General features: G+C 37.8%; 1 protein-coding gene across 1 annotated transcript in view; it reads right to left on the bottom strand.

The window, feature by feature from the left end:
* APLF (aprataxin and PNKP like factor) overlaps positions 1 to 25,188 on the bottom strand; it is an 81,835-nt gene that overhangs the window by 24,911 nt on the left and 31,736 nt on the right. The window contains exons 6-8 of the mRNA XM_059187854.1: positions 19,161 to 19,342; positions 5,255 to 5,610; positions 4,491 to 4,616 (exon numbers count right to left, since the gene is read on the bottom strand). Of these exons, the coding sequence (XP_059043837.1) occupies positions 4,491 to 4,616; positions 5,255 to 5,610; positions 19,161 to 19,342 (664 nt within the window). The remainder of the gene's footprint in view (positions 1 to 4,490; positions 4,617 to 5,254; positions 5,611 to 19,160; positions 19,343 to 25,188) is intronic.

Below are 25,188 nucleotides of genomic sequence, written 5' to 3'. Positions count from 1 at the left end.
TGGGCAAAGTACTTAAAATGACAACATTAACTAGTTCTTTCATATTACCATTTTTCAGGCTGATTTAATTTTGTGAGGTTTAAAGAAGTATAATGTCAGAAAATTTTAGTAATAATTGTAGTCTAGAAAAGAATAAAATTTAATAATTAAACATCTTTTTAAAACATCAACCTCTTATTCCGCTTTAGGAATCTTTGTTTTTACTATAGTATGCATTTAATATGTGATTCATATCTGTTTTTCTGTTTTACTCATGGGAATGAATGGCTGATAATTAAATATTATCCATATATGTGTACTTTGGTGTTTTCATATTTGCTCTATCATGATAAAAACTTTGACCATAGACAGCAATACTTGGAAATACACTATCACAAAAATGTAGGTAGCTGACATAGTATATAAAACTAAGATTATTTAGTGTATTGTACACAGCTGCGATCACTATATATTTCAAAAAGAGAAACTGAGTTGCATACATTCAAGGGATTAGAAGGTAAAACCAGAAAACAAAAAACAAAAAACCAACTCAGTGTTTCACTTGAGAATAATAATACTTACCCTGCTTTGTGAAGGCAAATTTTCAAAGATAAAAAGCAAACAAAAATGTTTCAGCAATAAACTTCATCTTCCTTCCAAATGTGTTAACAACCATCATGGAAAACAGGCTTATCACAGCTCTACTTTCAGAATACATATATTTTTTACTTTTGTAAATATAGTAATTTCTGGCTGATTTTTGTGGGTTATTTTATGATTTCTGAGACTTTAGTATTTTTCTTCTGTGGCTATAGGAAAAATCTACCATGCATTTACATAAAACCTTGTTTTTAAACAAACCAGATTAGAACATTTTATCATTCTGATACAGTAGGCTTATATGTGTAATATATAAACACTGTAGCAATAAAAAATCAAGTCCCAAGATTGAGTTGCTCCTGCCTGGGGCCATGTTAGCAAACCAACACTTAAATAACTTTCATGTCCCTACAAATGCTCTCTTTGACCAAAAACATAATATATCTAGTCTGCCGATCCCCAAATGCCATACCAACTCTGGGTTGTATACTTATTTCCTTGTTTTTTCTCACCTCTAATAAGGTTGAATCTGTGGCCCCAACTAATCAGATATTTTGTATTTTTCTCTTCCTTGTTCTTTATTCTTTATCCTCTAAAAGTTTCCCACCTTCCAACCTATTCTGCATCCTGGGATGGAGCCCAATGTGGGCTCCCGGCTCAGAGGGGTCTGCTTCTGCCCCTCCCACTGCTTGCATAGTGTGTACATTCATGTTGCTCTCTCCCCCTCTCTCAAATAAATAAAATCTTAAAAAAAAAAAAATAAAATCTTGCAAATCAAGATTGTTAAAGAGTAAATTGCTGGAACTAAAGTAATGTTATATTATGATCAATGACATATCTACTAGAGCATGTTTTTTGCCTAAATAATAATGATGATGATGTGTCAAGAAAGGGTATATAAATGTATGTCATGCTTCCATAACTAGGGTTTCTTCTACCGTCTTGATGATCTGAAAAATTCACAATTTCTTCAAAGTAACTTATCTACAGTTGCTTTTTTTTTTTTTAACTCCAAAATATTACTTTGCCAACTGAATAAAAAACAAACACTCTAATACTTTAGAAAGCCATGAACAGGGGTGCCTGGGTGGCTCAGTAAGTTAAGCATCTGCCTTTGGCTCTGGTCATGATCTCCAAGTCCTGGGATCAAGCCCCCCCATTGGGCTCCCTACTCAGTGGGGAGTCTGATTCTCCCTCTCTCTCTGCCCCTCCTCTGTGCTTGTGCTCTCTCTCTCAAACAGATAAAATGTTAAAAAAATAAAGAAAGGAAGGAAGCCAACCAGCCAGCCAGTCATAAGTAACAATGGTGGAGTCCGGCCCTGCCACAGAGAAATGCTGGAATGGAGCAAGGAAGAGACTTGGTTTTCATCTCACTGGCTTTAGAGTCTTTGGCAACTCATTAACCTTTCTTATTCCCATTCCTTTATTCCTTTAGTAGTCAGAGTAAGCAATCATATTTATCATTCTCCAAGAGTCTCTCTGAACTGTAATTAAAATTAACAAGGGAAAAAACCCTTCAGATTTTATCTCCAAGTTGAACCAACACACCAAGCAGCTAAAGAGATGGAAAAAAAAAATACACTCGATGTATATATACATATATTTAATATATACATATATTTAGATCTAGATCTGAAAGTTTCTATTAGCATATGTAGGTCACTGGATTTGGAGTAATTTCTCTTGCCTACTCACAGTTCTGACCTCTCATTAAGAGACTGATGACATGGAGGCAGCAATTTTTGACATTATTTTGACAGTATTTCACATTTGATGATTCTTAGGAACTTTTTAGATTTCACATTCATTCCTCTCAACAATAGGCACATTTGGATTTTGCTGCTAGGAAGGGCACAGGACATCATGGCAGGTTAATATCTTAACCACCAGGGAAAAAACCCTGATAAACTGTCAAAATTATTTTTATGACAGAACTGTGGAAGCAATGAGAATTTTGGGTTATCTAAAATTCCACAGAGAAAAAGCCCTTCCTAGGTTAGCTGACAATCACTGGTATTTTCTTCCCTAGAGGTCTTTGCCTGTTCTTGGTGTGGACTGAAGATCTGAGTCACCTGGAGGAACTCTAGTTGAAGAAAGAGAAACTTGTAGAGCTTTTCATGGGCTCATGGGGTTGTCAGGACAATTTGAAAACTAAAAGAACCCCAAACACGAGGCTGATTCTTCCTAAGAAATACCTGTTGAGTTCCTGGGAAGTATAAGAGGTTTAACGTTTGTGCCAGGAACTTCACATTGGTAGAATGAAATCTCTAATTCATGTTGTTATTTCAGAGATGAAGCCCCACTAGGGAGAAAGGATCTGCAACAAACATATAACTAGTCTCCTCTCAAGAAATGTGCCAGATTTTAGGATGCATGGGTGGTAGCCTAATTGGCTAAACTCAGAATGCCCGAAGGGAAGTTTCAGAGCTAAGAAGACAGAGACCTGCTTTTCTGTTAAATGTCTAGACAAGCCATGCCAAAGGAACACAGACAAACCAAAGACATATTGAGTTTTATTAAAATAACAACGTAGGTATTACTTATAATCCAAATCTCTGACTGGACAGAGATGACTAGCCCTATCTGCCAAACAGAGTGGGGGGGATGCTCACTAATGGAAAATAGCATGCATAAAATGCAGTATTAGAAATTATGAACTCTGTGAATAGGTTTATCAGCAGCCTAGACACATGAGAAGAGAGAATTACTAAACTCTAAGACAAGTAACAGCAAATATCCAATCTGAGGCACAGAGGTAAAAAAAAAGAAAAGTAATGGAAAGAATGAAACAATATATATGGGACATAGGGGACACAGTCAAAAGACTTAACATGGTTAACTGGAGTAGAAGAATGAGGGAAGACATAGAAAGAGGCAGAACAATATCTGAGAGATGAGATAATAGCTAAGCAATGTCTTCAAACTAACAAAGACAAACAACATGCAAAAAAGCTCAGTGAACCCCAGACAAGATAGATGTTAAAAAAAAAAAAAATCATACCTAAACACAGGTTAAACAGTTGAAAGTAAAAGCGATGAAGGGCATCTGGCTGGTTCACCTGATAAAACATGAGACTCTTAATCTTGGATCATGAGTTTTGGAGCCCCACATTAAGGGTAGAGTTTACTTAAAAAAAAAAAAAAAAAAAAGGTCATGATCAAAATCTTAAAAATGGCCAGAGGAAAAGATGGTTAATTTCAAGACAATAAGACAAACAAGTAACTTTTAACAGAAACTACAGATGCATGAGTCAATGGAACATCTTTAAAGTGACGGACAAAAAAACCAAAGGTGCGAAGCTAAAATTCTACACCCAGTGAAAAGATGAAAAGAGCCATCAATCAATTGATCAATTAGGACATATTCAGATACACAAAAGCTAAAAGAATCCTTTTCCCGTAAGATTTTCACTAAAGAAATACTAAAAGAACTTCCTAAGCCTAAGAAAATGATTTCAGATAAATTCTTCGGTGCATGATACAGACATGCTATGAAAGGAAAGAGAAGAAGGTGCTTTTCTTTTAGGATCAAATTTCATGTGTTGGGAAGAATGGCAGAGTGGCAGAAGTTGACGAAAGCAGAGATAACATCCTGAATTGATTTATGTCACACTAAGGAGCCTGGATAGAGTGTATGTATGATGGGGTAACATCGACAGTTTTTCAATGATATGATTTGCATTTTAGGAAGTTAGAAATGAGGAACAATTTCAGACATTTACAAGGCTAATGACTTGAACAATTTATAATTATCTAAAAGAAATATTATAGTCCTACCTATTAACAAAATGAAAACCTACTATTTATGGAAGTGTAAAGGCTTGAAGTGAGAAGTTGCCGGCCATTTCTTCTGAATATACCACAGAGACTAAGGAGAAAAGGAGCACAACCTAACATTTTGGTGTACATACCTGTAACAAGATGCTCCATAGGGACATTCAGGCCGGTCATCAGCCTCATCTTGATACATGACTTGGACACCTCCATAATCACTATCACCAGGGTGACTGAAGTGTTGAAAGTGAACAGGATTCTTCCTATGAGGGTAGCAAATATACTGTCAGAAAAAAACCATTAATAGGATACATGAGAGTTCTAGATATACTACAAAAAATAATTAATAGGATATTAATGCATATCTAATTATTCCAGACATTGAACCAATGTGCTACATTGTTAAAAATAAAGCTCATGACATCTGGTTGGCACAGAACTCTCATGGTAGCAAAATAAAAGCATCATGATGATTCAAAAGCACAATTAGAAAAATATAAAGGGAAAACACAAGTATAGTAAGACACCTTAAACACAACTTAACAATTCTTTTGAGAGTTATATTATATACGACAACTATTTATGAGGACATCTTTCTAATATCTAAATAAGACATTAAATAAGTAGGTATGGGTGGTTCAGTTCTCAAGTCTGGATTTCCTAGTTCATGTCCTTGCATTAATCAGCATGTCTACATATGAAACAATTCCTCCACTGTATCTTGAAAGCTTCTAGCAAGATTTACAGCACTGAATCCTGAGAAAGTGTAAACAAGCAGAAACATGATAAAGCTCCTTACCCTTAGCTCAGTGTGTTTTACTAGGCTTTTAATACACATATACTACATAGCCACCTGCTATGGAAATAATGGAATTCCGGGCTACCTGTAATTTCATTTTACCTGTAGCAGTTTGCCCCATACATGCAGGATGTCCTCTTGATCTTGTTTTCTTCAGAACCTTGTGCAACTGAGTCAGTTGCCTTTGCATGCAAAGTTTCAGGATTGGAGAGTTCAGAGCTGGACTCAGAAGGAGATCCTTGAGACTCCTCTTGGTAGGACTTGTCCTGGGCACTCAAGTGACTCTCAGAAGAGCTCATCACCTTGCCTTCTTTACTTTGTGTTTCTTTCACAATACTTTTATGTTCAGGAACCTTACCAAGTTCCTCTATTGGGATTTCATTTCTCTGTGTACTAGCCTTCATATCATTCACCTCTGTATTACTTAATGTGATTGCAGAACATGACCTTGGCATTGCCTACAAAGACAAATCAGAAAAAAGATATTAGAAATAAATGAAAGATGTTTTAAAAGAAATATGTAAGCTTAAGCAAAAAGGCATGAAACTGTAAGATTCATTCAACATGTATAACTTTTAAACTTTTAAGATTCACAATGAAACAAGATGGGATTGGGAGGGAGACAAATCATAAGTGACTCTTAATCTCACAAAACAAACTAAGGGTTGCTGGGGAGAGGGGTGTTGGGAGAAGGGGAGTGGGGTTATGGACATTGGGGAGGGTATGTGCTATGGTGAGTGCTGTGAAGTGTGTAAACCTAGCGATTCACAGACCTGTACCCCTGGGGATAAAAATATATTATATGTTTATAAAAAATAAAAATTTAAAAAAAAGATTCATATTTTAAAGTTATTAAAAACGCCACTTTCCATGTCTGTAATTTGGTTACTTTAAACCAATTTACAGTTATTAGAAAAGGAATATACAGGGACACCTGACTGGCACAGTCAGAAGACCATGTGACTCTTGATCTCAGGGTTGTGAGATCGAGCCCCACACTGGGTGTAGAAATTACCCTAAAAAAAAAGAAAATCTGGGGCGCCTGGGTGGCTCGGTGGGTTGGGGCCTCTGCCTTCGGCTTGGGTCATGGTCCCAGGGTCCTGGGATTGAGCCCCACATCGGGTTCTCTGCTCAGCAGGGGGCCTGCTTCCTTTCCTCTCTGCCTGCCTCTCTGCCTGCCTGGGATCTCTGTCAGGTAAATAAATAGAATCTTTAAAAAAAAAAAATCTTTAAAAAAGAAAAGAAAAAAAGAAAATCCAAGCAGAAAATCAATAAAGAAACAAGAGCATTGAATGACACATTGGACCAGATGGACTTCATAGATATATACAGAACATTCCACCCTAAAACAACAGAATACTCATTCTTCTCAAGTACACATGGAACCTTCTCCAGAATAGACCACATACTGGGTCACAAATCAGGGCTCAACCGATACCAAAAGACACAGATTATTCCCTGCATATTCTCAGATCACAATGCTTTGAAACTGGAGCTCAATCACAAGGAAAAGTTTGGAAGGAACTCAAACACCTGGAAGCTAAAGACCACCATGAAGAATGCTTGGATCAACCAGACAATCAAAGAAGAACTTAAAACAATTCATGGAAACCAATGAGAATGAAGACACTTCGGCCCCAAACCTATGGGATACAGCAAAGGCAGTCCTAAGGGGGAAATACATAGCCATCCAAGCCTCCCTCAAAAAATTTGAAAAATCCAGAATACACCAGCTGTCTCTACACCTTAAAGAACTGGAGAATCAACAACAAGTTAAGCCAACTCCACACACAAGAAGGGAAATAATCAAGATTAGAGCAGAGATCAATGAGATAGAAACTAGAGATACAGTAGAACGTATCAAGGAAACTAGAAGCTGGTTTTTTGAAAGAATCAATAAGATCGATAACCATTGGCCACACTAATCCAAAAGAAAAAAGAGAAAGCTCAAATTAATACAATTATGAATGAAAAGGGAGAGATCACAACTAACACCAAGGAAATAGATTATAATCATCAGAAGTTATTATCAACAGTTATATGCCAATAAGTTAAGAAACCTAGATGAAATGGATGCATTCCTGGAAAATTATAAACTCCCAAAATTGAACCAAGAAGAAACTGGATAACCTGAATAAACCGATATCTAGTAACAAGATTGAAGCAGTGATCAAAAACCTCCCAAAAAACAAGAGCCCAGGACCTGAGAGATTCGCTGGGGAACTCTACCAAACTTTCAAAGAAATAACACCTATTCTCCTGAAGCTGTTTCAAAAAATTGAAGCAGAAAGAAAACTTCCAGACTCATTTTATGAAGTCAGCATTACCTTGATCCCCAAACCAGGTAAAGACCCCACCAAAAAGGAGAATTTCAAACCAATATTACTGATGAATATGGATCCTAAGATTCTCAACAAGATCCGAGTAAACAGGATCCAATAGCACATTAAAAAGATTATCCACCATGACCAGGTGAGATTTATCCCTGGGTTACAAGGATGGTTCAACATTCAAAAGACAAAAGGCTGATATCCAGGATCTATAAAGAACTTCTCAAACTCAACACACACAAAACAGATAATCTCGTCAAAAAATGGGCAGAAGACATGAACAGACACTTCTCCAATGAAGACATACAAATGGCTATCAGACACATGAAAAAATGTTCATCATCACTAGCCATCAGGGAGATTCAAATTAAAACCACATTGAGATACCACCTTACACCAGTTAGAATGGCCAAAATTAGCAAGACAGGAAACGTGTGTTGGAGAGGATGTAGAGAAAGGGGAACCCTCTTACACTGTTGGTGGGAATGCAAGTTGGTGCAGCCACTTTGTAGAACAGTGTGGAGATTCCTTAAGAAATTAAAAACAGAGCTTCCCTATGACCCTGCAATTGCACTACTGGGTATTTACCCCAAAGATACAGATGTAGTGAAAAGAAGGGCCATCTGTACCCCTATGTTCATAGCAGCAATGGCCACAGTTGCCAAACTGTGGAAAGAACCAAGATGCCCTTCAACGGACGAATGGATAAGGAAGATGTGGTCCATATACACTATGGAGTATTACGCCTCCATCAGAATGGATGAATACCTAACTTTTGTATCAACATGGACGGGACTGGAAGAGATTATGCTGAGTGAAATAAGTCAAGCAGAGAGAGTCAATTATCATATGGTTTCACTTATTTGTGGAGCATAACAAATAACATGGAGGACGTAGGGAGATGGAGAGAAGGGAGTTAAGGGAAACTGGAAGGGGAAGATGAACCATGAGAGACTATAGACTCTGAAAAACAACCTGAGGGTTTTGAAGGGGTTGGGGGTGGGAGGTTGGGGGAGCCAGGTGGTGAGTATTATGGAGGGCACGTATTACATGGAGCACTGGGTGTGGTGCATAAACAATAAATTCTGTTAGGCTGAAAAGAATTTAAAAAAATATATTAAAAAAATCTTTAAAAAAGAAAAGAAAATATATACCTGTATCAAACATTTACAATCACATCAAGCATTCATTGAAAAAGAACCAGAAAAATACAAATGAAACATTAAGAGAATAAAACTTTGCTTCCATTTGAATATAATTTTTCCCTGAACACTACTAGTCTTTTAAACTCCCTGTTCAATAATGTGTCATGCTCTTAACTTGTACTGTCTTTATAATTGCTGTTACTGAAATACTTATTTCTACCCTCTAAATACAATCATGACTTTTTCCCCTTCAGTTGAATGGTAAAATTGCTCCTCCCTCACATAGAAAAACTTGGATGAAGCTGTGTCACAACAAACTCAGAAAATAAATATGATTTCTTTGAAGTGGTCGGATAAAAGTTTCAGTTTAACCAAAAAGGTGTTTTGAACCAAGTAAACATTCTCATTAGCACTGCAGAAACTTTTTAATCCGTACTTACTACCAGGACAAACAGTAAGCCTATTCGTATCCTATTAAAAATGACTCCTTAATTACCTAACTTCCTGTGGAGTAGAAACATAGCTCCGATAAACTTCAGTCCTCCTGGTAACCACTACTGGGATGTGCTGACAACATAACAGGTATATGTGAAGGTTCAAACCCATTTATAACTAAGGATTCGTGTATGCTGGCTGCCACCTGGAGAAAACTGGTTTTGATATCACTTAATATCCAATGGCTCACATTTCCTGAGAAGATACTCATTAGCATGACTTCTTTGGGACTAATTACATTTTTTTAAAGATTTGTTTTATTTATTTGAGAGATAGAGAGAGACAGCATGAGAGGGGAGAGGTCAGAGGAAGAAGCAGACTCCCTGTCGAGGAGGGAGCCGGATGTGGGACTCCATCCTAAGATGCTAGGATCATGACCTGAGGTGAAGGCAGTTGTTTAACCAACTGAGCCACCGAAATGTCCAATTACTTAAATGTTCTGATAGTCTTTTCTTTTTTCATATATATATATATATTTAACCATTGCCATTTATCATTTACCAATTTTGCCATTCAACTATATATATATATATATATATATATATATATATATATATATATATTTTTTTTTTTTTTTTTTTTTTTTTTTTTTTTTTGAGAGTTAGAGAGAGAGTGAGCATGAGCCAGGGCAGGGGAATGGTGGGCAGGAGAGGGAGAGGGACAAGCAGACTTCCTGCTGAGCAGGCAAAGTGGGGCTCAATCCCAGGCCCCTGGGATCATGACTTGAGCTGAAGGCAGACACTTAACCAGCTGAGCCACCCAGGTGCCCCTGATCTTTGCTTTTTTAAGATACATAGTATGTAAGTTTTTTTAAAAGTTTTAGTCCAAACTGACTAAAGATCTTGCAAAACGAACCTAGTTCTTACCATATTTCTTGAATGGTAATAAACAACCTATAAGAAAGGCAATCTGGCTACCTCTTGGAGCTAACCCTCACCTGGTGGTATTCATGCCACAATTCTCTAAAACACCTACTCTTTTCTCCCACACTGCTCAGTTACACCCTGATCTCATCTCCCGCCAATACAGGACCAAACTCACACATGCCAGGGACTGGAACTCTTGGGTAGGAATGGGACAATCCTGACCCACCTTCTCCTTGGCAGTTCCTAACCGAGTCAACTCACCAATTTTCTTTTTCCCTGTTTATGTAGAAACAGCGCAGGTTAGTAATCCCTTGGCTAAGCAAATGTCCAATAAAATGTCAGTCTCTTGTTCTTGTTGGCATCTCTAAACTCCACAGTGAATTGTTTTAGAGTGCTTTCTCTCTTGGTTTCAAAGACAGAACATAACATCTCCCCACAAACAGAGCACTCCCCCAAAACTTAAAATCTTCTGGCCTCTCGGGTTTCTTTGTATAAAGCCTGGCGGGGGTGGGGGGCAGAGGTAGGATGACGAACCCTTCTCATTCCTTTCAATAAGCCTCACAGGGAAAGGCTTGACTCTTACTGCTGGGGGTCCTTTCAATCATGAGATACTTATACTTAGAACTTTTGTCCCCAGCTTTGGGCCTCAGTAGCAGTTTGGAATTGATAGGGTAAAAAAAAAAAAATCCCATTCAATATCCTGTCAATTATTATAGGGAAAAAAGAGACACAACTAGAGAAGCAGTTAAATAAATTAGAATCCATTCTTACCATGAAACACTATGCAAAGGTTGAAAATTAATAGATTTCTCTCTACATATAAGATTTTTTAATTAAAGAATCTTATATATATATACAAATATACATACATATACATATACACACACACCCAATTCTGTTTAGCTTAAAAAAAAAAAAATCCCCGTCCACCTATGTATTTACTTGTATAAATTCAAATAAAAATGTTTAGAAGGATACAAACCAAAACAGTAGTAAGGCCAATGGGATTGAAGGATAAGGCAAATCAAGATTTTACTTTATACTTCACATGTTCTAACATTCTTTTTTGAATAACCGCATGCATTTTTTGGCCATTTAAAAAATAGAAAACAGGCCAAAGAAAACAAAAGATAAATGTTTAACATTATTTCAACTCTACTGTTTTTTTTTTTTTTTCAATCTTCACAAAGAATAATTAACACACTAATTTATTCTAAAAGAGAAAGAAATGATAAAGTCACAGATACCAATACTGTGGATCAGGGGTTCTCAAATATATTTTAGGAGGCACAAAAGCTGGAATTCATAATGTCCTTTATGGAACTTCATGAAATATTGATACTCAGTGGGCCCTTGGCATTCAAGAATTTAACATTCATGATTTCAATTATTTATAAAGGATCCCAAAAATCCATTACATGCAGTAATTTGTAAGTTTGCTGAGACATAAATTTGTCCTGTGCCAATTACAAAGCTCATTGAATTGGCAAGCGAGGGAAGAGAAAAGATGGAAGGTGTGTACTTAGAAGAAGCAGGAGAAAGGCAGAGAGGTCGGTGCTTTTAAGCACCTACACTGCTTGGACGCAAAGGTGAAGAATGAAATGTGGGTGGCTGAAGGTTCATAATAGAGAAACGGGGTTCCCTATACTATAAAAATATATGCTACAGGCCTCAGGGATCAAGCTGGTGTAAGGTGACATTGGTGCTTGGCAATGGCTGGAATGTACTATTAAGAGTATTAAATTGTCTGTTAATTTGCCCAGCAAGCCCTCCCTTGCCCTTCAACCATCTGAAGTTTTTAATGTACCACAAGGGACAGGCTACAGAACTTCTGCCCAATATAAGTTCGCCGAGGTAATTTGCTGCCCCTGAAAAGAATGCCTGTACTGATAAGTTGCCTTCAAAGTCCTGCATTAGTCTCATTAGCACCCACATACTAAGGATTAAAAATCCCAACCTCCAGCCCCACCTTCACTCTTGAGCTTCAAACTTTGTCAACCACTAACTAGACATTTCTTCATCAATATCCTATGCACCTCAAACTCAAAATGTGAAAACTAAAATCCTCCCTCTGTATTCTATACCAAAGTTTGTGCCAACATAGCTTCTCCATTCATTCTGGCCAGAACCTTTCAAGTGTATCTTTCAGTCCTTCTTTTCCCTCACTCTGCTCAGATCCAAGCAACAAGTCCTGCAGTTTTATTTCTTAAATATTTCTCTGACCTGATGCCTCTGTGCCATCCTTAATGCCACCAACCTGGATCAGAGTCTCTTTATTTCTTGACTGAGATGTCCTCATTTCCTCTCTCATTTCCCTTTCATTTTATTCTCTTTCAGTCTCTCCTCCAAAGAGCTTCCAGGATTACCTCTGCGGCCAAAATCCTCTCAAATTCCTCCCTCTATGACTGGTCCCCACTGCCAACTCCATACTCACCTGGCTTTACAGCACAAATTCTAAAAACAATAGTTCCCAGCAGGCTATCAGTACTTCCTCTGCTCCTGTACCTGCTGCCCATCTACCTGGATGGATTCCTACTTCTACCTCTTCTGTTAAGATTCAGCCCAATATAAGTTTGCCGAGGTAATTTGCTGCCCCTGAAAAGAATGAGGATCCCTTCCCTGGAAGTTGGCTTAGGCAGCCCCAAAGCCCCCAGAAAAATCAATGTGGTGTCAACATTATTTCATGATTTTGAATCATGTCCCCCACAGAACTATGAGCTTCTAATCAGCTATCTCTTACTCATGTTTTATCCCAGATTCTAGCACACTGCCTTGCATATAACAGAAAGACAGCTTAGTGTAAAGATTACTAGAATAATCTTTGAAGTAAAAAAAAAAAAAAAAAAAAATCGTATCATGAATAATAGTTTAGCCATTTCCTAACTTTTGACTTTGAACAAGTTGATTCCAACTCTTGGAGTCTCAGGTCTCTCAATTGGTAAACTGGGGATATTATCAATCAACTTTCCAGGATTTTCTAAAAATGAAATGAAGTAAGTATAGTTGTGGGTCTAGCCCATAATAAGAGCTAGGTAAATGGTTATGTGTTTGTTTTAGTTAACAGCATTATCAATGCCATGATATCGCTACTACTTCCTTAATGAATGCTTGCTGAATAAATGAATGAATGAAAAGATGTCTCTGTGGGGCTGAGGAAAGCCATGCTGTAAATGGTGTTAAGTGGCCCATCAGAAAAGCAAAGGATACAGGATTCTCTGATGTAGTAAACCAATACTGTGGAGCACTGGGGCAATACAGCCTTACCTAAGAGATGGCTGTGCAGTAAGAATTACATTCTTCATCTCCCCTGCTACTTTCATGAAGAAATAGAGGAGTAGGACTTCACAGCCGGCATGTGTATGGAAAGAAATGAGATGCCTCACAGCTAGCACACAGCATTAGCACAGCGGCATATACATACAGGGCAGGCAGCAACCCTGGAAATAGCTCTCGCTACCAAAGCCTCCATCTCCATATACACCTACACTCTAAATGCACTGTGTCCAAGTTTGCTTCCAAATAATGCAGATATAATAGAACTCTCTCCTTAGTCCTGATTTTTTTTTTTTTTTTTTTTTTGACAGAGAAAGAGTGTGTGTATGCACGTGTGCATGGGAGTTGGGAAGGAGGGATGGCAAGAGCAAAAGGGAGAGAGAAAATCCTAAGCAGGCCCCACACCCAGCCCAAAGCTCTATGCTGGGTTTGATCCCACGACCCTGAGATCATGACCTTAGCCAAAATCAAGAGTCGGACACTTAACCTACTGAGCCACCCAGATACCCCTAAAGAACATTTTCAATACTTCCTCCTCAATATGCTGTTAGTCATCAGGCTCTGTTAGTTCTACCTTCAAAATGTCTCTCATGGCCCTCTACTTCTTTTTGGTCCAGTGCCACTGTCTAGCTCAGGCCTTCATTCCCTTCGGCCTCCCATGGCAGCTTTTTAGGCAGTTCCTGCCTCCATCTTATGTATGGTTGTTATGCCATCTTCCTGTCCCTTTACTCTCCTTCCCAAAACACTTCAAAGAGTCTCTGAGGCCATGAAGTACAGTCCTAATTTCTGTACAGTCTGGCATCAAGTGCCTCTGAGTTGTGGAAGCTTCCTCCCCTCACCCCGCCCACCCACATCCACGCACCCGTCCATGCAAGAACTTGCGTGACACTCCAGCGCAGATGACATCCATGGGCCACACACACTCTCCTGCCTCTATGTCTCTGCTCACGCTGTGCTGCTCATGGACTGTTTTCCTTCTCACTAACCCCATTTGCTAGCACCAACCATCCTTTCAACACCTAATATAAAAATCTCCTTCAAAGAGATTAAATAAGCATCTCCCCTCCCCCCACCCTGAAATATACACCTTCCACCAAACAATGTAATATAAGCAACCAAGCCAAGGTGCTCAGGACAATGAAGATACTCTCAAAATAGCATAGATACCACCCCACCCCCAACCAGCTTTCAGGAATAAACAACCTTTTTGGTAATGTCTTAAAAGCTTCATTGAACACCTGGACGACTTAAAAAAACCAAAAAACAAAAAACACAACAACAACTTTCTGAATAACCCTGATTGCAGTCTTTAAGTTGGAAGAAAAAAAATGATACATACAAACAACCAATAGGGGTACATGACACTCTACAATCAGTTCTCGGGATTCATACTTCCTGAGATAAACACTTGCTAAATTATTGGTTTTGCCAAATAAATCACTATAGCACCCTGATAAGGCAGAACAACCTCCATCTTCAAGACACGCTAAATTGGGTGTTTTTCTCCTCTTTTTATCTCTTTAATATCTTACTGCCTGAATGGACTTCTGGGCTGTTCATGGTTAATTAAACTAAGAGGCCCACTGTGACTTAGCGACTCATGACCCCTGTAGCTAGAACTAGAGGTCAAGATAATTTAACCTGCCATATCATCTATCACAATCAGTCCCAAGGCTCAAATAAGGACAAATTAATATAAATACCCAAAGACTTAAATGTGAAATTTAGATATAGGTCAGACAAGTATGAGGGGGGTGGAAATGGAGGAAAGATTATATTATTATAAATTGTTAGCTTACTATGCCACCTTCTACAATGTCTAGTCAAGCCTATCAAAACAGAAAGGCAAGATTAACTTTCTAAGATAGCAGAGTAGGAGACCTTAGTTCCATGTTTATGGGTTGGAAGGACAAATATTATTAAAATGTCTATGTTACCTAGAACAATCTACACATTCAATACAATCCCCATCAAAACACCATCAACTTTTTTCACCGAGGTGGAACAAATAATCTGAAAATTTATATGGAACCAGAAAAGACCCCTGAATAGTATGGTACTGACACAAAAACAGACACACAGATAAAAGAAACAGAACTGAGGGGTGCTTGGGTGGCTCAGTCGGTTGAGCATCTGCCTTCAGCTCAGGTCATGATCCTGAGGTCCTAGGATCAAGCCCCACATTGGGCTCCCTGCTTAGTGGAGAGACTGCTTCTCCCTCTTCCTTTCCCTCTGCCTGCCACTCTGCCTACTTGGGCTCTCCATCTCTCTGTCAAATAAATAAATAAAATCTTAAAAAAAAAAAAAAAGAAAGAAAGAAACAGAACAGAGAACCCAGAAATAGTCCCTCTACTCTATGGTTAACTAATCTTTGACAAAGCAGGAAAGAATGTCCAATGGAAAAAAGACAGTCTCTTCAACAAATGGTGTTGGGAAAATGGGACAGCCACATGCAGAAGAATAAAACTGGACCATCTCCTTACACCATACACAAAAATAGACTCAATTTTGATGAAACGCCTCAATCTGAAACAGAAATCCAACAAAATCCTTGAGAACACAGGCAGTAACATCTCTGGCTGTAGCCGCAGCAACTTTTTGCTAGACATGTCTCCAAAGGCAAGGGAAACACAGGCAAAAATGAACTATAGGGACTTCATCAAGATAAAAAGCTTTTGCATAGCAAAGGAAACAGTCGACAAAACCAAAAGATAATCAACAGAATGGGAGAAGGTATTTACAAATGTTTTATCAGATAAAGGGCTAGTGTCCGAAATCTATAAAGAACTTGTCAAAGTTAAGGAAAACAAAATACAATTCTATACAGTTTAAAAAAAGAAAAAAAGAAAAGTAGATGAGATTCAAGGTAGGGGGGACTCTAACTCAGATTAAAAGGAATAGACAGGGGGCGCCTGGGTGGCTCAGTGGGTTAAGCCGCTGCCTTCGGCTCGGGTCAAGATCTCAGGGTCCTGGGATCGAGTCCCGCGTCGGGATCTCTGCTCAGCAGGGAGCCTACTTCCCTCTCTCTCTCTCTCTGCCTGCCTCTCCATCTACTTGTGATTTCTCTCTGTCAAATAAATAAATAAAATCTTAAAAAAAAAAAAAAAAAAAAAGGAATAGACAGAAGCGGGCTGTAGGACACTCAGGCCACTTGGTCTGCCTGGAACTGATGTGGTTCAGCAGTCAGCAGGGCAAGATGCAGACTGAGGAGTCTGGCGCTAGGCCAAAATCCTATATATGATCCTTCAGGCCCAAGCTTGGACAATCACAAGGCTTTGGCCAGCAGGCCTCATGGGGGAAGTTGCCCTCCCCACAGCAGACATGGTGCACAGCCAGTGTGTTACAGTTTTCTGGAGGGAGTTGCAATCGAGGACTCAAGCCTCAGTGGGCTAGCCATGTTTATGGTGCATTCCTAGCCCAGGTGCCTCCATCCAGAGCTTCTTTGGTAGGTGTGGGGGAGGGGTGTGGGCTTAGGCCCTTCCCATCGATCTTCAGTGATTCCCCTACGTGGGGCTTCAACTGAGGCACTTTTCTGTACTTTTGACTCAGTATCTTTTCACTCCTCCTCTCCTCTTCTCCTTCATCCTTGTCTAGAAAGAAGCAAAGCCTTTGGTCCAAGGCTCCTCAGAAGTTAGAGAATTCTCTACACCTATGTGCTGATTCTTGCCAAGTGCTGTTCCCTGGAACAAAATGGAACACTGGGGAGCCGACAAGTCATTTCCCCTTTTGCTTGCACTGTCACACTAACTGAAGAAAGGCTTGAGTTACTTTCAGGTTGGCTCTCTGTCTTAAACTGACCACCCTGACACCTGATCACTCAACAGAGGCCAAGCCAAAACAAGAGAATCCCCTCTAGGTGCATGAAATTCTGCAAGTCTCTTCTTCCTCACATCAGCTCTTTCACCTTACGGTATATCCCATGTGTTTCCAACCATTCCAAACCTCATTTGTTAAGTTGATGTCGACCAACTTAAAAACTACCAGTTTCTGAATTTATCCGGATCTAACTATAGTATTCTGCTGTCCAAAAATACTACAATACCTATTATTTATTCTTTCTAGACCCCCTTTCCTCCATCTGTCTGATAATGGGTGTATATATGACTACAAAGGGGTAATGATACTACTTCATCTGTCTGAGCACTGTGAATGGTCTAAGTAGAGATTTCACGATCAAGTCCCTAGAATTTACCACAGAAGCAACCACAGAGAAACTCTCATTTTTCCTCTTAAGTTGAAAAACGAGATGACATGAGCCTGGAGCTACCAGCGCCCACATTTTATACCGTGTGAAGCAAGCCTGCCATCAGCAGTGAAGGATGATTCGAGAGGCAAAGATGGGAAAACCATAGACCAATAAGATTTTGGTCAAGTCCCTTGTACCAGGTGGTCTTTATAATCTATAGTTCCTGCTGTTTTCCTTTCCATTCTGAAAACTGAATTATTCCTCTATGTTTGTGTGCTAATAATTATCAAAGATGATGTCCAACAATTCCTCCCATCCCTTTATACACAAATTGTTCAGAGAATATAGCATATTAGGACTCAAAGTTAAACAAGTTTTTTTTTTTTTTTTAAAGACTTCATTTATTTATTTATTTGACAGAGAGAAAGTGCCCAACAGGGGAGAGGCAGAGGCAGAAGGGGAGGGAGAGGGAGAAGCAGGCTTCCCTCTCCCCAGCAGGGGGAATCCCCATGCCAGGCCTGATACCAGGAATCCTAGATCATGACCAAAGCCAAAGGCAGATGCCCAACCAGCTGAGCCACCCAGGTATTCCTGAGTTAAAGTTAAACAAGATTTATCTTAATAACTTGTTATGGTCAATACATGTGAGTCAGAAAATGTTGTGTTTTCATTTATTAAACCTGACTCCATAAGTAAGTCAAGATGTTGACCCTATGGGGATTAGACCCCACTTCCCTAACTAGAAGAAAGGATCCAGCGAGAAGTTAGATCTTTCCTAATGGGAGAGGAAGCTGGAATGAAGCGAGTACTACAAAAGACCCAAACCTCCGGAAGAGCAGACAGCATTTCAATCATCCCAGTGTACACTACTCTAAAACCAACCTACTCCTTTGGTGTTCACTGACACTAAAAAGATGGAGACCCATGAAGCTGGGCCATAGGTCTGTAACACTCATAAAAACTATTACCTAAAGCCATGTCTCTCTAAAGAGGAAAGATACCTAACCTTTCTGCCCTGGGCTTGCTCACTCATTTGTGCAATCTCTCTCTCTAACTCCCTCTTTTTTTTTTTAAAAGGCATCCAATAATAGGCCCCATTTTCATTAAGTACCCAGTGTTAAAGAATGCTTAAGTCAGCCAAACTATTCTAGTGAGTTAGCAAAAACTGAAAGAGGAAAGAGAAGTTTTTCAAATACTGAAATTAGCCCAGAAGTAATGCTGCAACAGGCTATTAAGAACTAGCCTATCAGTTGTTCTTCATAGGTATCAAGAAAAAGGTGATTATATGTAGTCTGAGAATGACCAATAAAAGAACCCAGGTTTTCAGAATGGAGGCACCCATTACAACCGTCAAGTCTCCACTTTTTTTCCAATCTGAAAAATTCTATATTAAGTAGATTTGTTTTCTACAAAGTAAGTACTATATTAATTTTAGTAAGCCAAAAAAATTTGGGCTAGATTTTATCTTCATAAACTCAGTAATAAAGAACATCTTTGGTTTTTCCTTGCTGTATACAGCATATAATTAATTCTTATCTAGAACACTTGATGAAGAAAACAAATGATCAAATAATAAATTTTTTTTAAGATTTTATTTTTAATTTCTACACCCAATGTGGGGCTCAAACCCACAACCTCCAGGTCAAAAGACACATGCTACCAACTAAGCCAGCCTGGCACCCCCAAATAATACATTAAAAAAAAAAAAATCACCTTGGATGAAGTGATAGTCTCTTCTTGATCAGCATCTCTGCATTTTTTCCCTGTATCTTGTTCTGCTGATGTACTGTCTGAACTTCCTGATGAAATTAATCGCTTTCTTCCTGGCTGTGTTATGTTTACTTGAATTTTATCTTTGCAGATTTCTTCTTTTCCACATTCCTGGATTATATTATCTGAAACACACAATGAAAAAGAAGAAAAAAATTACCTTCTGTATTTTCAAATGTCAATAATCCATTAAAAGAAAGAAGAAAAAGGATTAAAGGACAATTAAAAGTAAAGTTCCATTCAGATTAATGCCAACTTGAAAACACTTATTTGCATATCTCATAAAAGAATTAAGCAGCACTTTGGCCAGGAGCTCCAGCCCTGGAGAGAGCCACACCAATATGCTAATATGAACAGATGTCATCTTTGAACTGCTTCACCTTACCTCTCTGAACTCTGGGCTTTATCATTCCAATGAAAGGAATTATAATAATAACAACTCATAGAGTTACGAGGAGTAAATGAGGTACAATATATAAACTATAGCAGAGCATCTGATATGTGTTAAATATATATTTTTTTATTTTAGCACTGAATTTCTCTAACAGAAAATTTAATATCTACCCAATGAATTTGACATATAATTATTGAGCTCCTAACATCCACAGTGAGGAATTCAACTTAGTAACAGATTAAGAACCCAAAATAAAAATGGAAAAAAAAAGAACCCAAAATAACCCCAAAACAAGAATGATCACCACAAATCTCACCAATTTCCAAAATAAGTCTCAATAACAATGGACACTGTACCCCATATAATATTTACCTGAGGTTCAATATATATGGCAAACTCAAGTCAGTATAATATTTTCTTTTCTTTTTTTTTTTTTTTAAAGATTTTATTTATTTATTTGACAGAGAGAGTTCACAGTAGACAGAGAGGCAGGCAGAGAGAGAGAGAGGGAAACAGGATCCCTGCTGAGCAGAGATCCCGATGCGGGACTCGATCCCAGGATCCTGAGATCATGACCTGAGCCGAAGGCAGCGGCTTAACCCACTGAGCCACCCAGGCACCCAGTATAATATTTTCTTAATAAATCTATGATTCCTCTCATCAGAAAAAAAATCTATTCTTTTTTTAATTAACATACAAAGTACTATTTGTTTCAGGGGTACAGGTCTGTGAATCATCAGTCTTACACAATTCACAGCATTCACCATAGTACACAAACTCCCCAATATCCATCACCCAGCCACCCTATTTCTCCCCTCCTCAAAATCTACTGTTTTTAAGAGGACAATTTTCACTTTTAATTATCTGTCTCCCCTACACTCAAATGACAACTTCCTGAGGACAGAAACTTTATGTGTCGTGTTCACCATTCTCTCCTGGTGTCTCCAGCACCTAGAAATGTGTCTAGCATAAAACTCAATAAATGTTTGACTAAATGAATTGTGACCATAAGCAGAATTGGTCCAAAAATTCCCTGGAGAGTCTGAATATAGGTATGTAAGGCAATCCATAGTCACTAATGTTCTAAAGCAAGGTTTGGCAATTTTTTCTACAAAAAGCCAGAGCTTTTTGTTGGCCATATAGTGTCTGTCATAACTACCCAACTCTGCCTCTATGCCGTAAAAGCAGCCACAGACAATACATGCAGGGATGAGCACAGCTGTGTTCCAGGAAAACTTTAGTGACAAAAACAGGCAGCATGCTGGATTTGGCTCATGGGCTGTAGTGTACTCAAATTTGTACGAAAGGATATTCAAGTGGCCCGAAATAACAGTCCTTCATTAAAGTTAGGAAAGAAATACTGTCCACATTATTTAATAAGAAGATCAATTGAACCAATATAAACATAATGTATATACATAAGAAATTTATGAATAAACTATTCAATAACTAAACTTTGCCTAAATTACTTAAATATTTCCTTTGAATCTAAATTAGGAAGATTTCATATCATTTTAGAAACTGTCAGGACTATACAGCTTCATGCAGCAAATGTCCAAATGCTACAACAAATATGAATTAGTCAAATCAAGAGAAATAATCAACTTACTATACTAAGAACTAAAAATGTAAATTAAGACACAGCATTTGCCCAAACACCAGTTTACTATATTCCAAGTGTCACACATGTACATAAAATCAAAAACAAGGGGCACCCGAGCAGCTTAATCAGGTTAAGCATTAGGCTCTTGGTTTTGGCTCAGGTCATGATCTCAGGGTCGTGAAACTGAGCCCCAGTTTGAGATTCTCTCCCTCTGCCCCTCCCCAACCCCCAGCATGCTCTCTTGTTCTCTCTCTAAAATAAATAAAATCGTCTTTTAAAAATCATAAAATTAAAAATATATATTTAAAATATTCTTCAATATTCCAAGTTCTCCACTACAAATATTCCTTCTAGGGACCAGAGCTCATTTCTTTTTGCATAGGAAGAAGCCATTTTGGTATTGTTGTAAAGATCCTCTTTACAAAGAGTACATAAAATAAAGAGCTTAATTAGTTCATAATAATCTTCAAATCTGGCATACCAAACACTTTTCTAAATCTGGAATAGGTACTTTGGGCTCTCTGCTCAGCAGGGAGCCTGCTTCCCCCTCTCTCTCTGCCTGCCTCTCTGCCTACTTGTGATCTCTGTCTGTCAAATAAATAAATAAAATATTGATAAATAAATAAATAAATAAATCTGGAATAGGTGCAGTTAAATGGCTGCAGTAGGATAGAAAATCTGCTAAAATCAATCACTTCATTTTTAATATTACTAGTTGCATTTACTTATATGAGCTATTACACTAACAGTATCTGAATGACAGATAGCTCAACTACACACACGTCATTCCAATCACATCCATCCAACTTCATCCTCTGAAAGAACCCCCCAACAGTTATATTAACAATTCAAAGTGTATCCTTCCCAGCTTGCTAAGGTTAACCAAATATACCTACAAATATATACATATATATGTAAACACACACAGGACCAAAACTATAAATGCTATTATTCTTGTAGGATAAATACATAGAATCTGTAGATCAAAGAGTGCTGTATATTTAAATATGTAAGAAAGACTGGCAAAGCAGTCATATATTTATTGCCTACTTTTATTTATTCTTCTGTAGTATGTCATATACGAGGTCCAAAATTTCTGAGTTTAACCTTCCTTTTTGTTGCTAAGTAATAATTATTAACCTTCTATGTTTTAGAAGTGTGACAGATAACATCACCCAGTAGGTTTGGCAGTCTGCTACTTGCCTCTGGCTTGGTTTTTGGTGTCTTCTGCACACAAAGCTTTTGTTCTTGTTTTTGTTTTTTCACTTTTTTTTTTTAAATTTTTATTTTTTATAGACATATATTTTTATCCCCAGGGGAAAACAGCATGTTTTTTCACTTTTAACCTAAATGCACCTGTTAATTTTCCCCTGATGTTTCCAGGTTCCCTCTCATCATAAGAAAGCCTCCCAGAAGTAATAAAAATATTGTTCCCATATTTTCTTCAAATGCCTTAATAGTTTTAATTTCTACATTAAGATTATTAATTCAATAAAATTTAAGAATATGGTATGAGGTAGTGCTCTAACTTTGTTTTCTTTCAAATGGAAAGTTAATTTTCCCAACATCATTTATAATAATAATTTACCCTCTCCCTATAAATTTGAACTGTTAATTTTTAATATATTAACTATATGTTAATTTGATCTGTTTCTGGATGTTTCATTTCATTTTTTACTGGTCGAACTTAACTATTCCTATTCCTGCTAGAACTATCAATTACTAAAAGTAGGAACCAGGCTCAGATTGTGATATAAAAAGATCCTCTAAAGGAACAGGTATTCCTGTTATTCAAACTGTCCTTGAGCGTATAAGGAAAAATCTAACTTTGTTCAAGACTAAAATCTGACATAGATGGCACACATGGAGGAAAATAATAACCACACTTACGAATACAGACGCCAATGTTCTAAACTAAGTATCAGCAACTCTGATCTAACAGAGCTTAAAAATAATAAACCATCATGACAAATCAGACTTACTCCAGGACCCCAAGCATGGTACATTAGGAAATCTACCAACATCACTAATTACACTGACACATGAAAATGCAGGAGTATTTCTTTTTTTCCTTTTTCTCTTTTTTAGGCCCACCCCACCCCACTGCTTGCCTACGCCCTCCCCTGCCTGCATCCCTATCTACCCCTTTGCAGGACTATATCTATACTAAAAAATTCATCAAAGAATTCAATAGTTATTCCTGAAGGAAAAAAATAAGAAAAAAAGAAAACATCCTAAACATGGTAAGAGTATCAAAACTGAATACCATTTTAATGCTGAAATACTAATAGAATCCCTATAAAAATCAGGAATAAGATGGAGCTGTCAATTTTATCCATTTTTAAAATTACAGGGTCTAGGGTGCCTGGGTGGCTCAGTTGTTAAGTGTCTGCCTTCAGCTCAGGTCATGATCCCAGGGTCCTGGGATCAAGTCCTGCATTGGGCTCCAGGCTCAGTGGGAAGCCTGCTTCTCCTTCTCCTACTCCCCCTGCTTGTGTTCCCTCTCTCATGGCGTCTCTCTCTCTGTCAAATAAATAAATAAAATCTTAAAACAAAAAATTACAGGGTCTAGTTCATGAAATAAAAATTTTTAAAGACAATAAACGGAGCAAAAAAGTCAGAACTACCATAATTTTGTAGATATGACTGTACAGCTAGATAATCTGAGAGACTTAAAAACTATTAGAATTACTTGGATAATTTAGCAGGACTGCTGGAAATTAAACAGAATAACTACCACTCAAGTAAAATTTAAGTTACAGTCAAATTAACAGAATGTCAGTTCAACATTTATCATCTGCCTTGAGTGGTCATGTGGAAAATATTCAGAGTACAAAATTAAATGCAAACCAAATGATTTGGGGACTACTTTAATCTTTTTCAGCATGTGCTACTTTTCATTACTCCATGTTGGAGGGTTAGTAGATGGGAGAATAAGTATTCTACAGAGCAGAATGATTTAAAAATTTAAAAGCTCCTTTTGCAATCCAGCACAAGTGTCATAGCCCAGAAATTATGACTTGTCCTGGAGCCTAGGAGGCTAAGGGAACAGAAATGACTGGAAGCCAAGAGAAGAGAAGAGAAGTTCTGAAAGCCTATGCCCAAATATATTCACTTGTGAATCACTAAGGGACATGAGGAAAATTTTAGCCCAAGCCTGAGAAACTCATGATAACATCCAATGGCTAGTATCTGGGAACCCAGAAAATAAACTCGAACTATAGTGGCTGAGAAACAAAAAGGACAGCCTGATCACAGCAAAAATTCAGATAGATTTATGGATTAAATCAAGAATTAAACTAAGAAGAGATCTAGGAGAGCATGCAAGGGCATATTAAAACAAAAAAGCATAAAAACACCACAACACAGAAAAGGTAAATTTAGGTGGCTGCATAGTGACACAGCTCAGCATGTGGGCTTTAAAGTCACACAGAGCTAGGTCTCAATTATGGCTCTGGCTTTTATTACATGATCCTGGATAAGGCATTTAACATCAGTTCATGTTATCTGTTTTGTACCTAGTGACACAAAAGGTTCCAAAGTATCAAGTTAATCAGATAATCTAAATAGGTATCAATGAACAAAGTATAGTACTAAAAAATGCAAAAGACATAGGAAAGTAACCTACTTCTAAATGAGTCCAAAATGCGTCCTAGAAATTGATTTTTTAAAATCTCTAGCATTGGTCTATTGATCTGGATGATTTATTACTTAAACAAACAAATAAAACAACAACAATGATAATAAAGTACAGGGCAGAAAAAGTCAAATTATTTTGATTTTTAATTAGCAGGATTCAAGTGCTAAACTATTCCTATGTGTATTTCTCACTCTTTCTATTTCTAAAGGAATTAAGTAACCTAAGTTTTCTCTTACATGTACCCCCAAAGTCTGCTTATGAGAAAGAAGACATGCTAGAATCCAAACATTTTTCTATCTTATTTTGAAGCTTTAGCATTTTAAGTACATCATGT

The sequence above is a fragment of the Mustela lutreola genome, chromosome 9, assembly GCF_030435805.1.
Source record: "Mustela lutreola isolate mMusLut2 chromosome 9, mMusLut2.pri, whole genome shotgun sequence".
Classification (NCBI taxonomy): Eukaryota; Metazoa; Chordata; class Mammalia; order Carnivora; family Mustelidae; genus Mustela; species Mustela lutreola.
The sequence above is the reverse complement of the archived record's forward strand: the minus strand, read 5'-3'. Positions and strand labels throughout refer to the sequence as shown.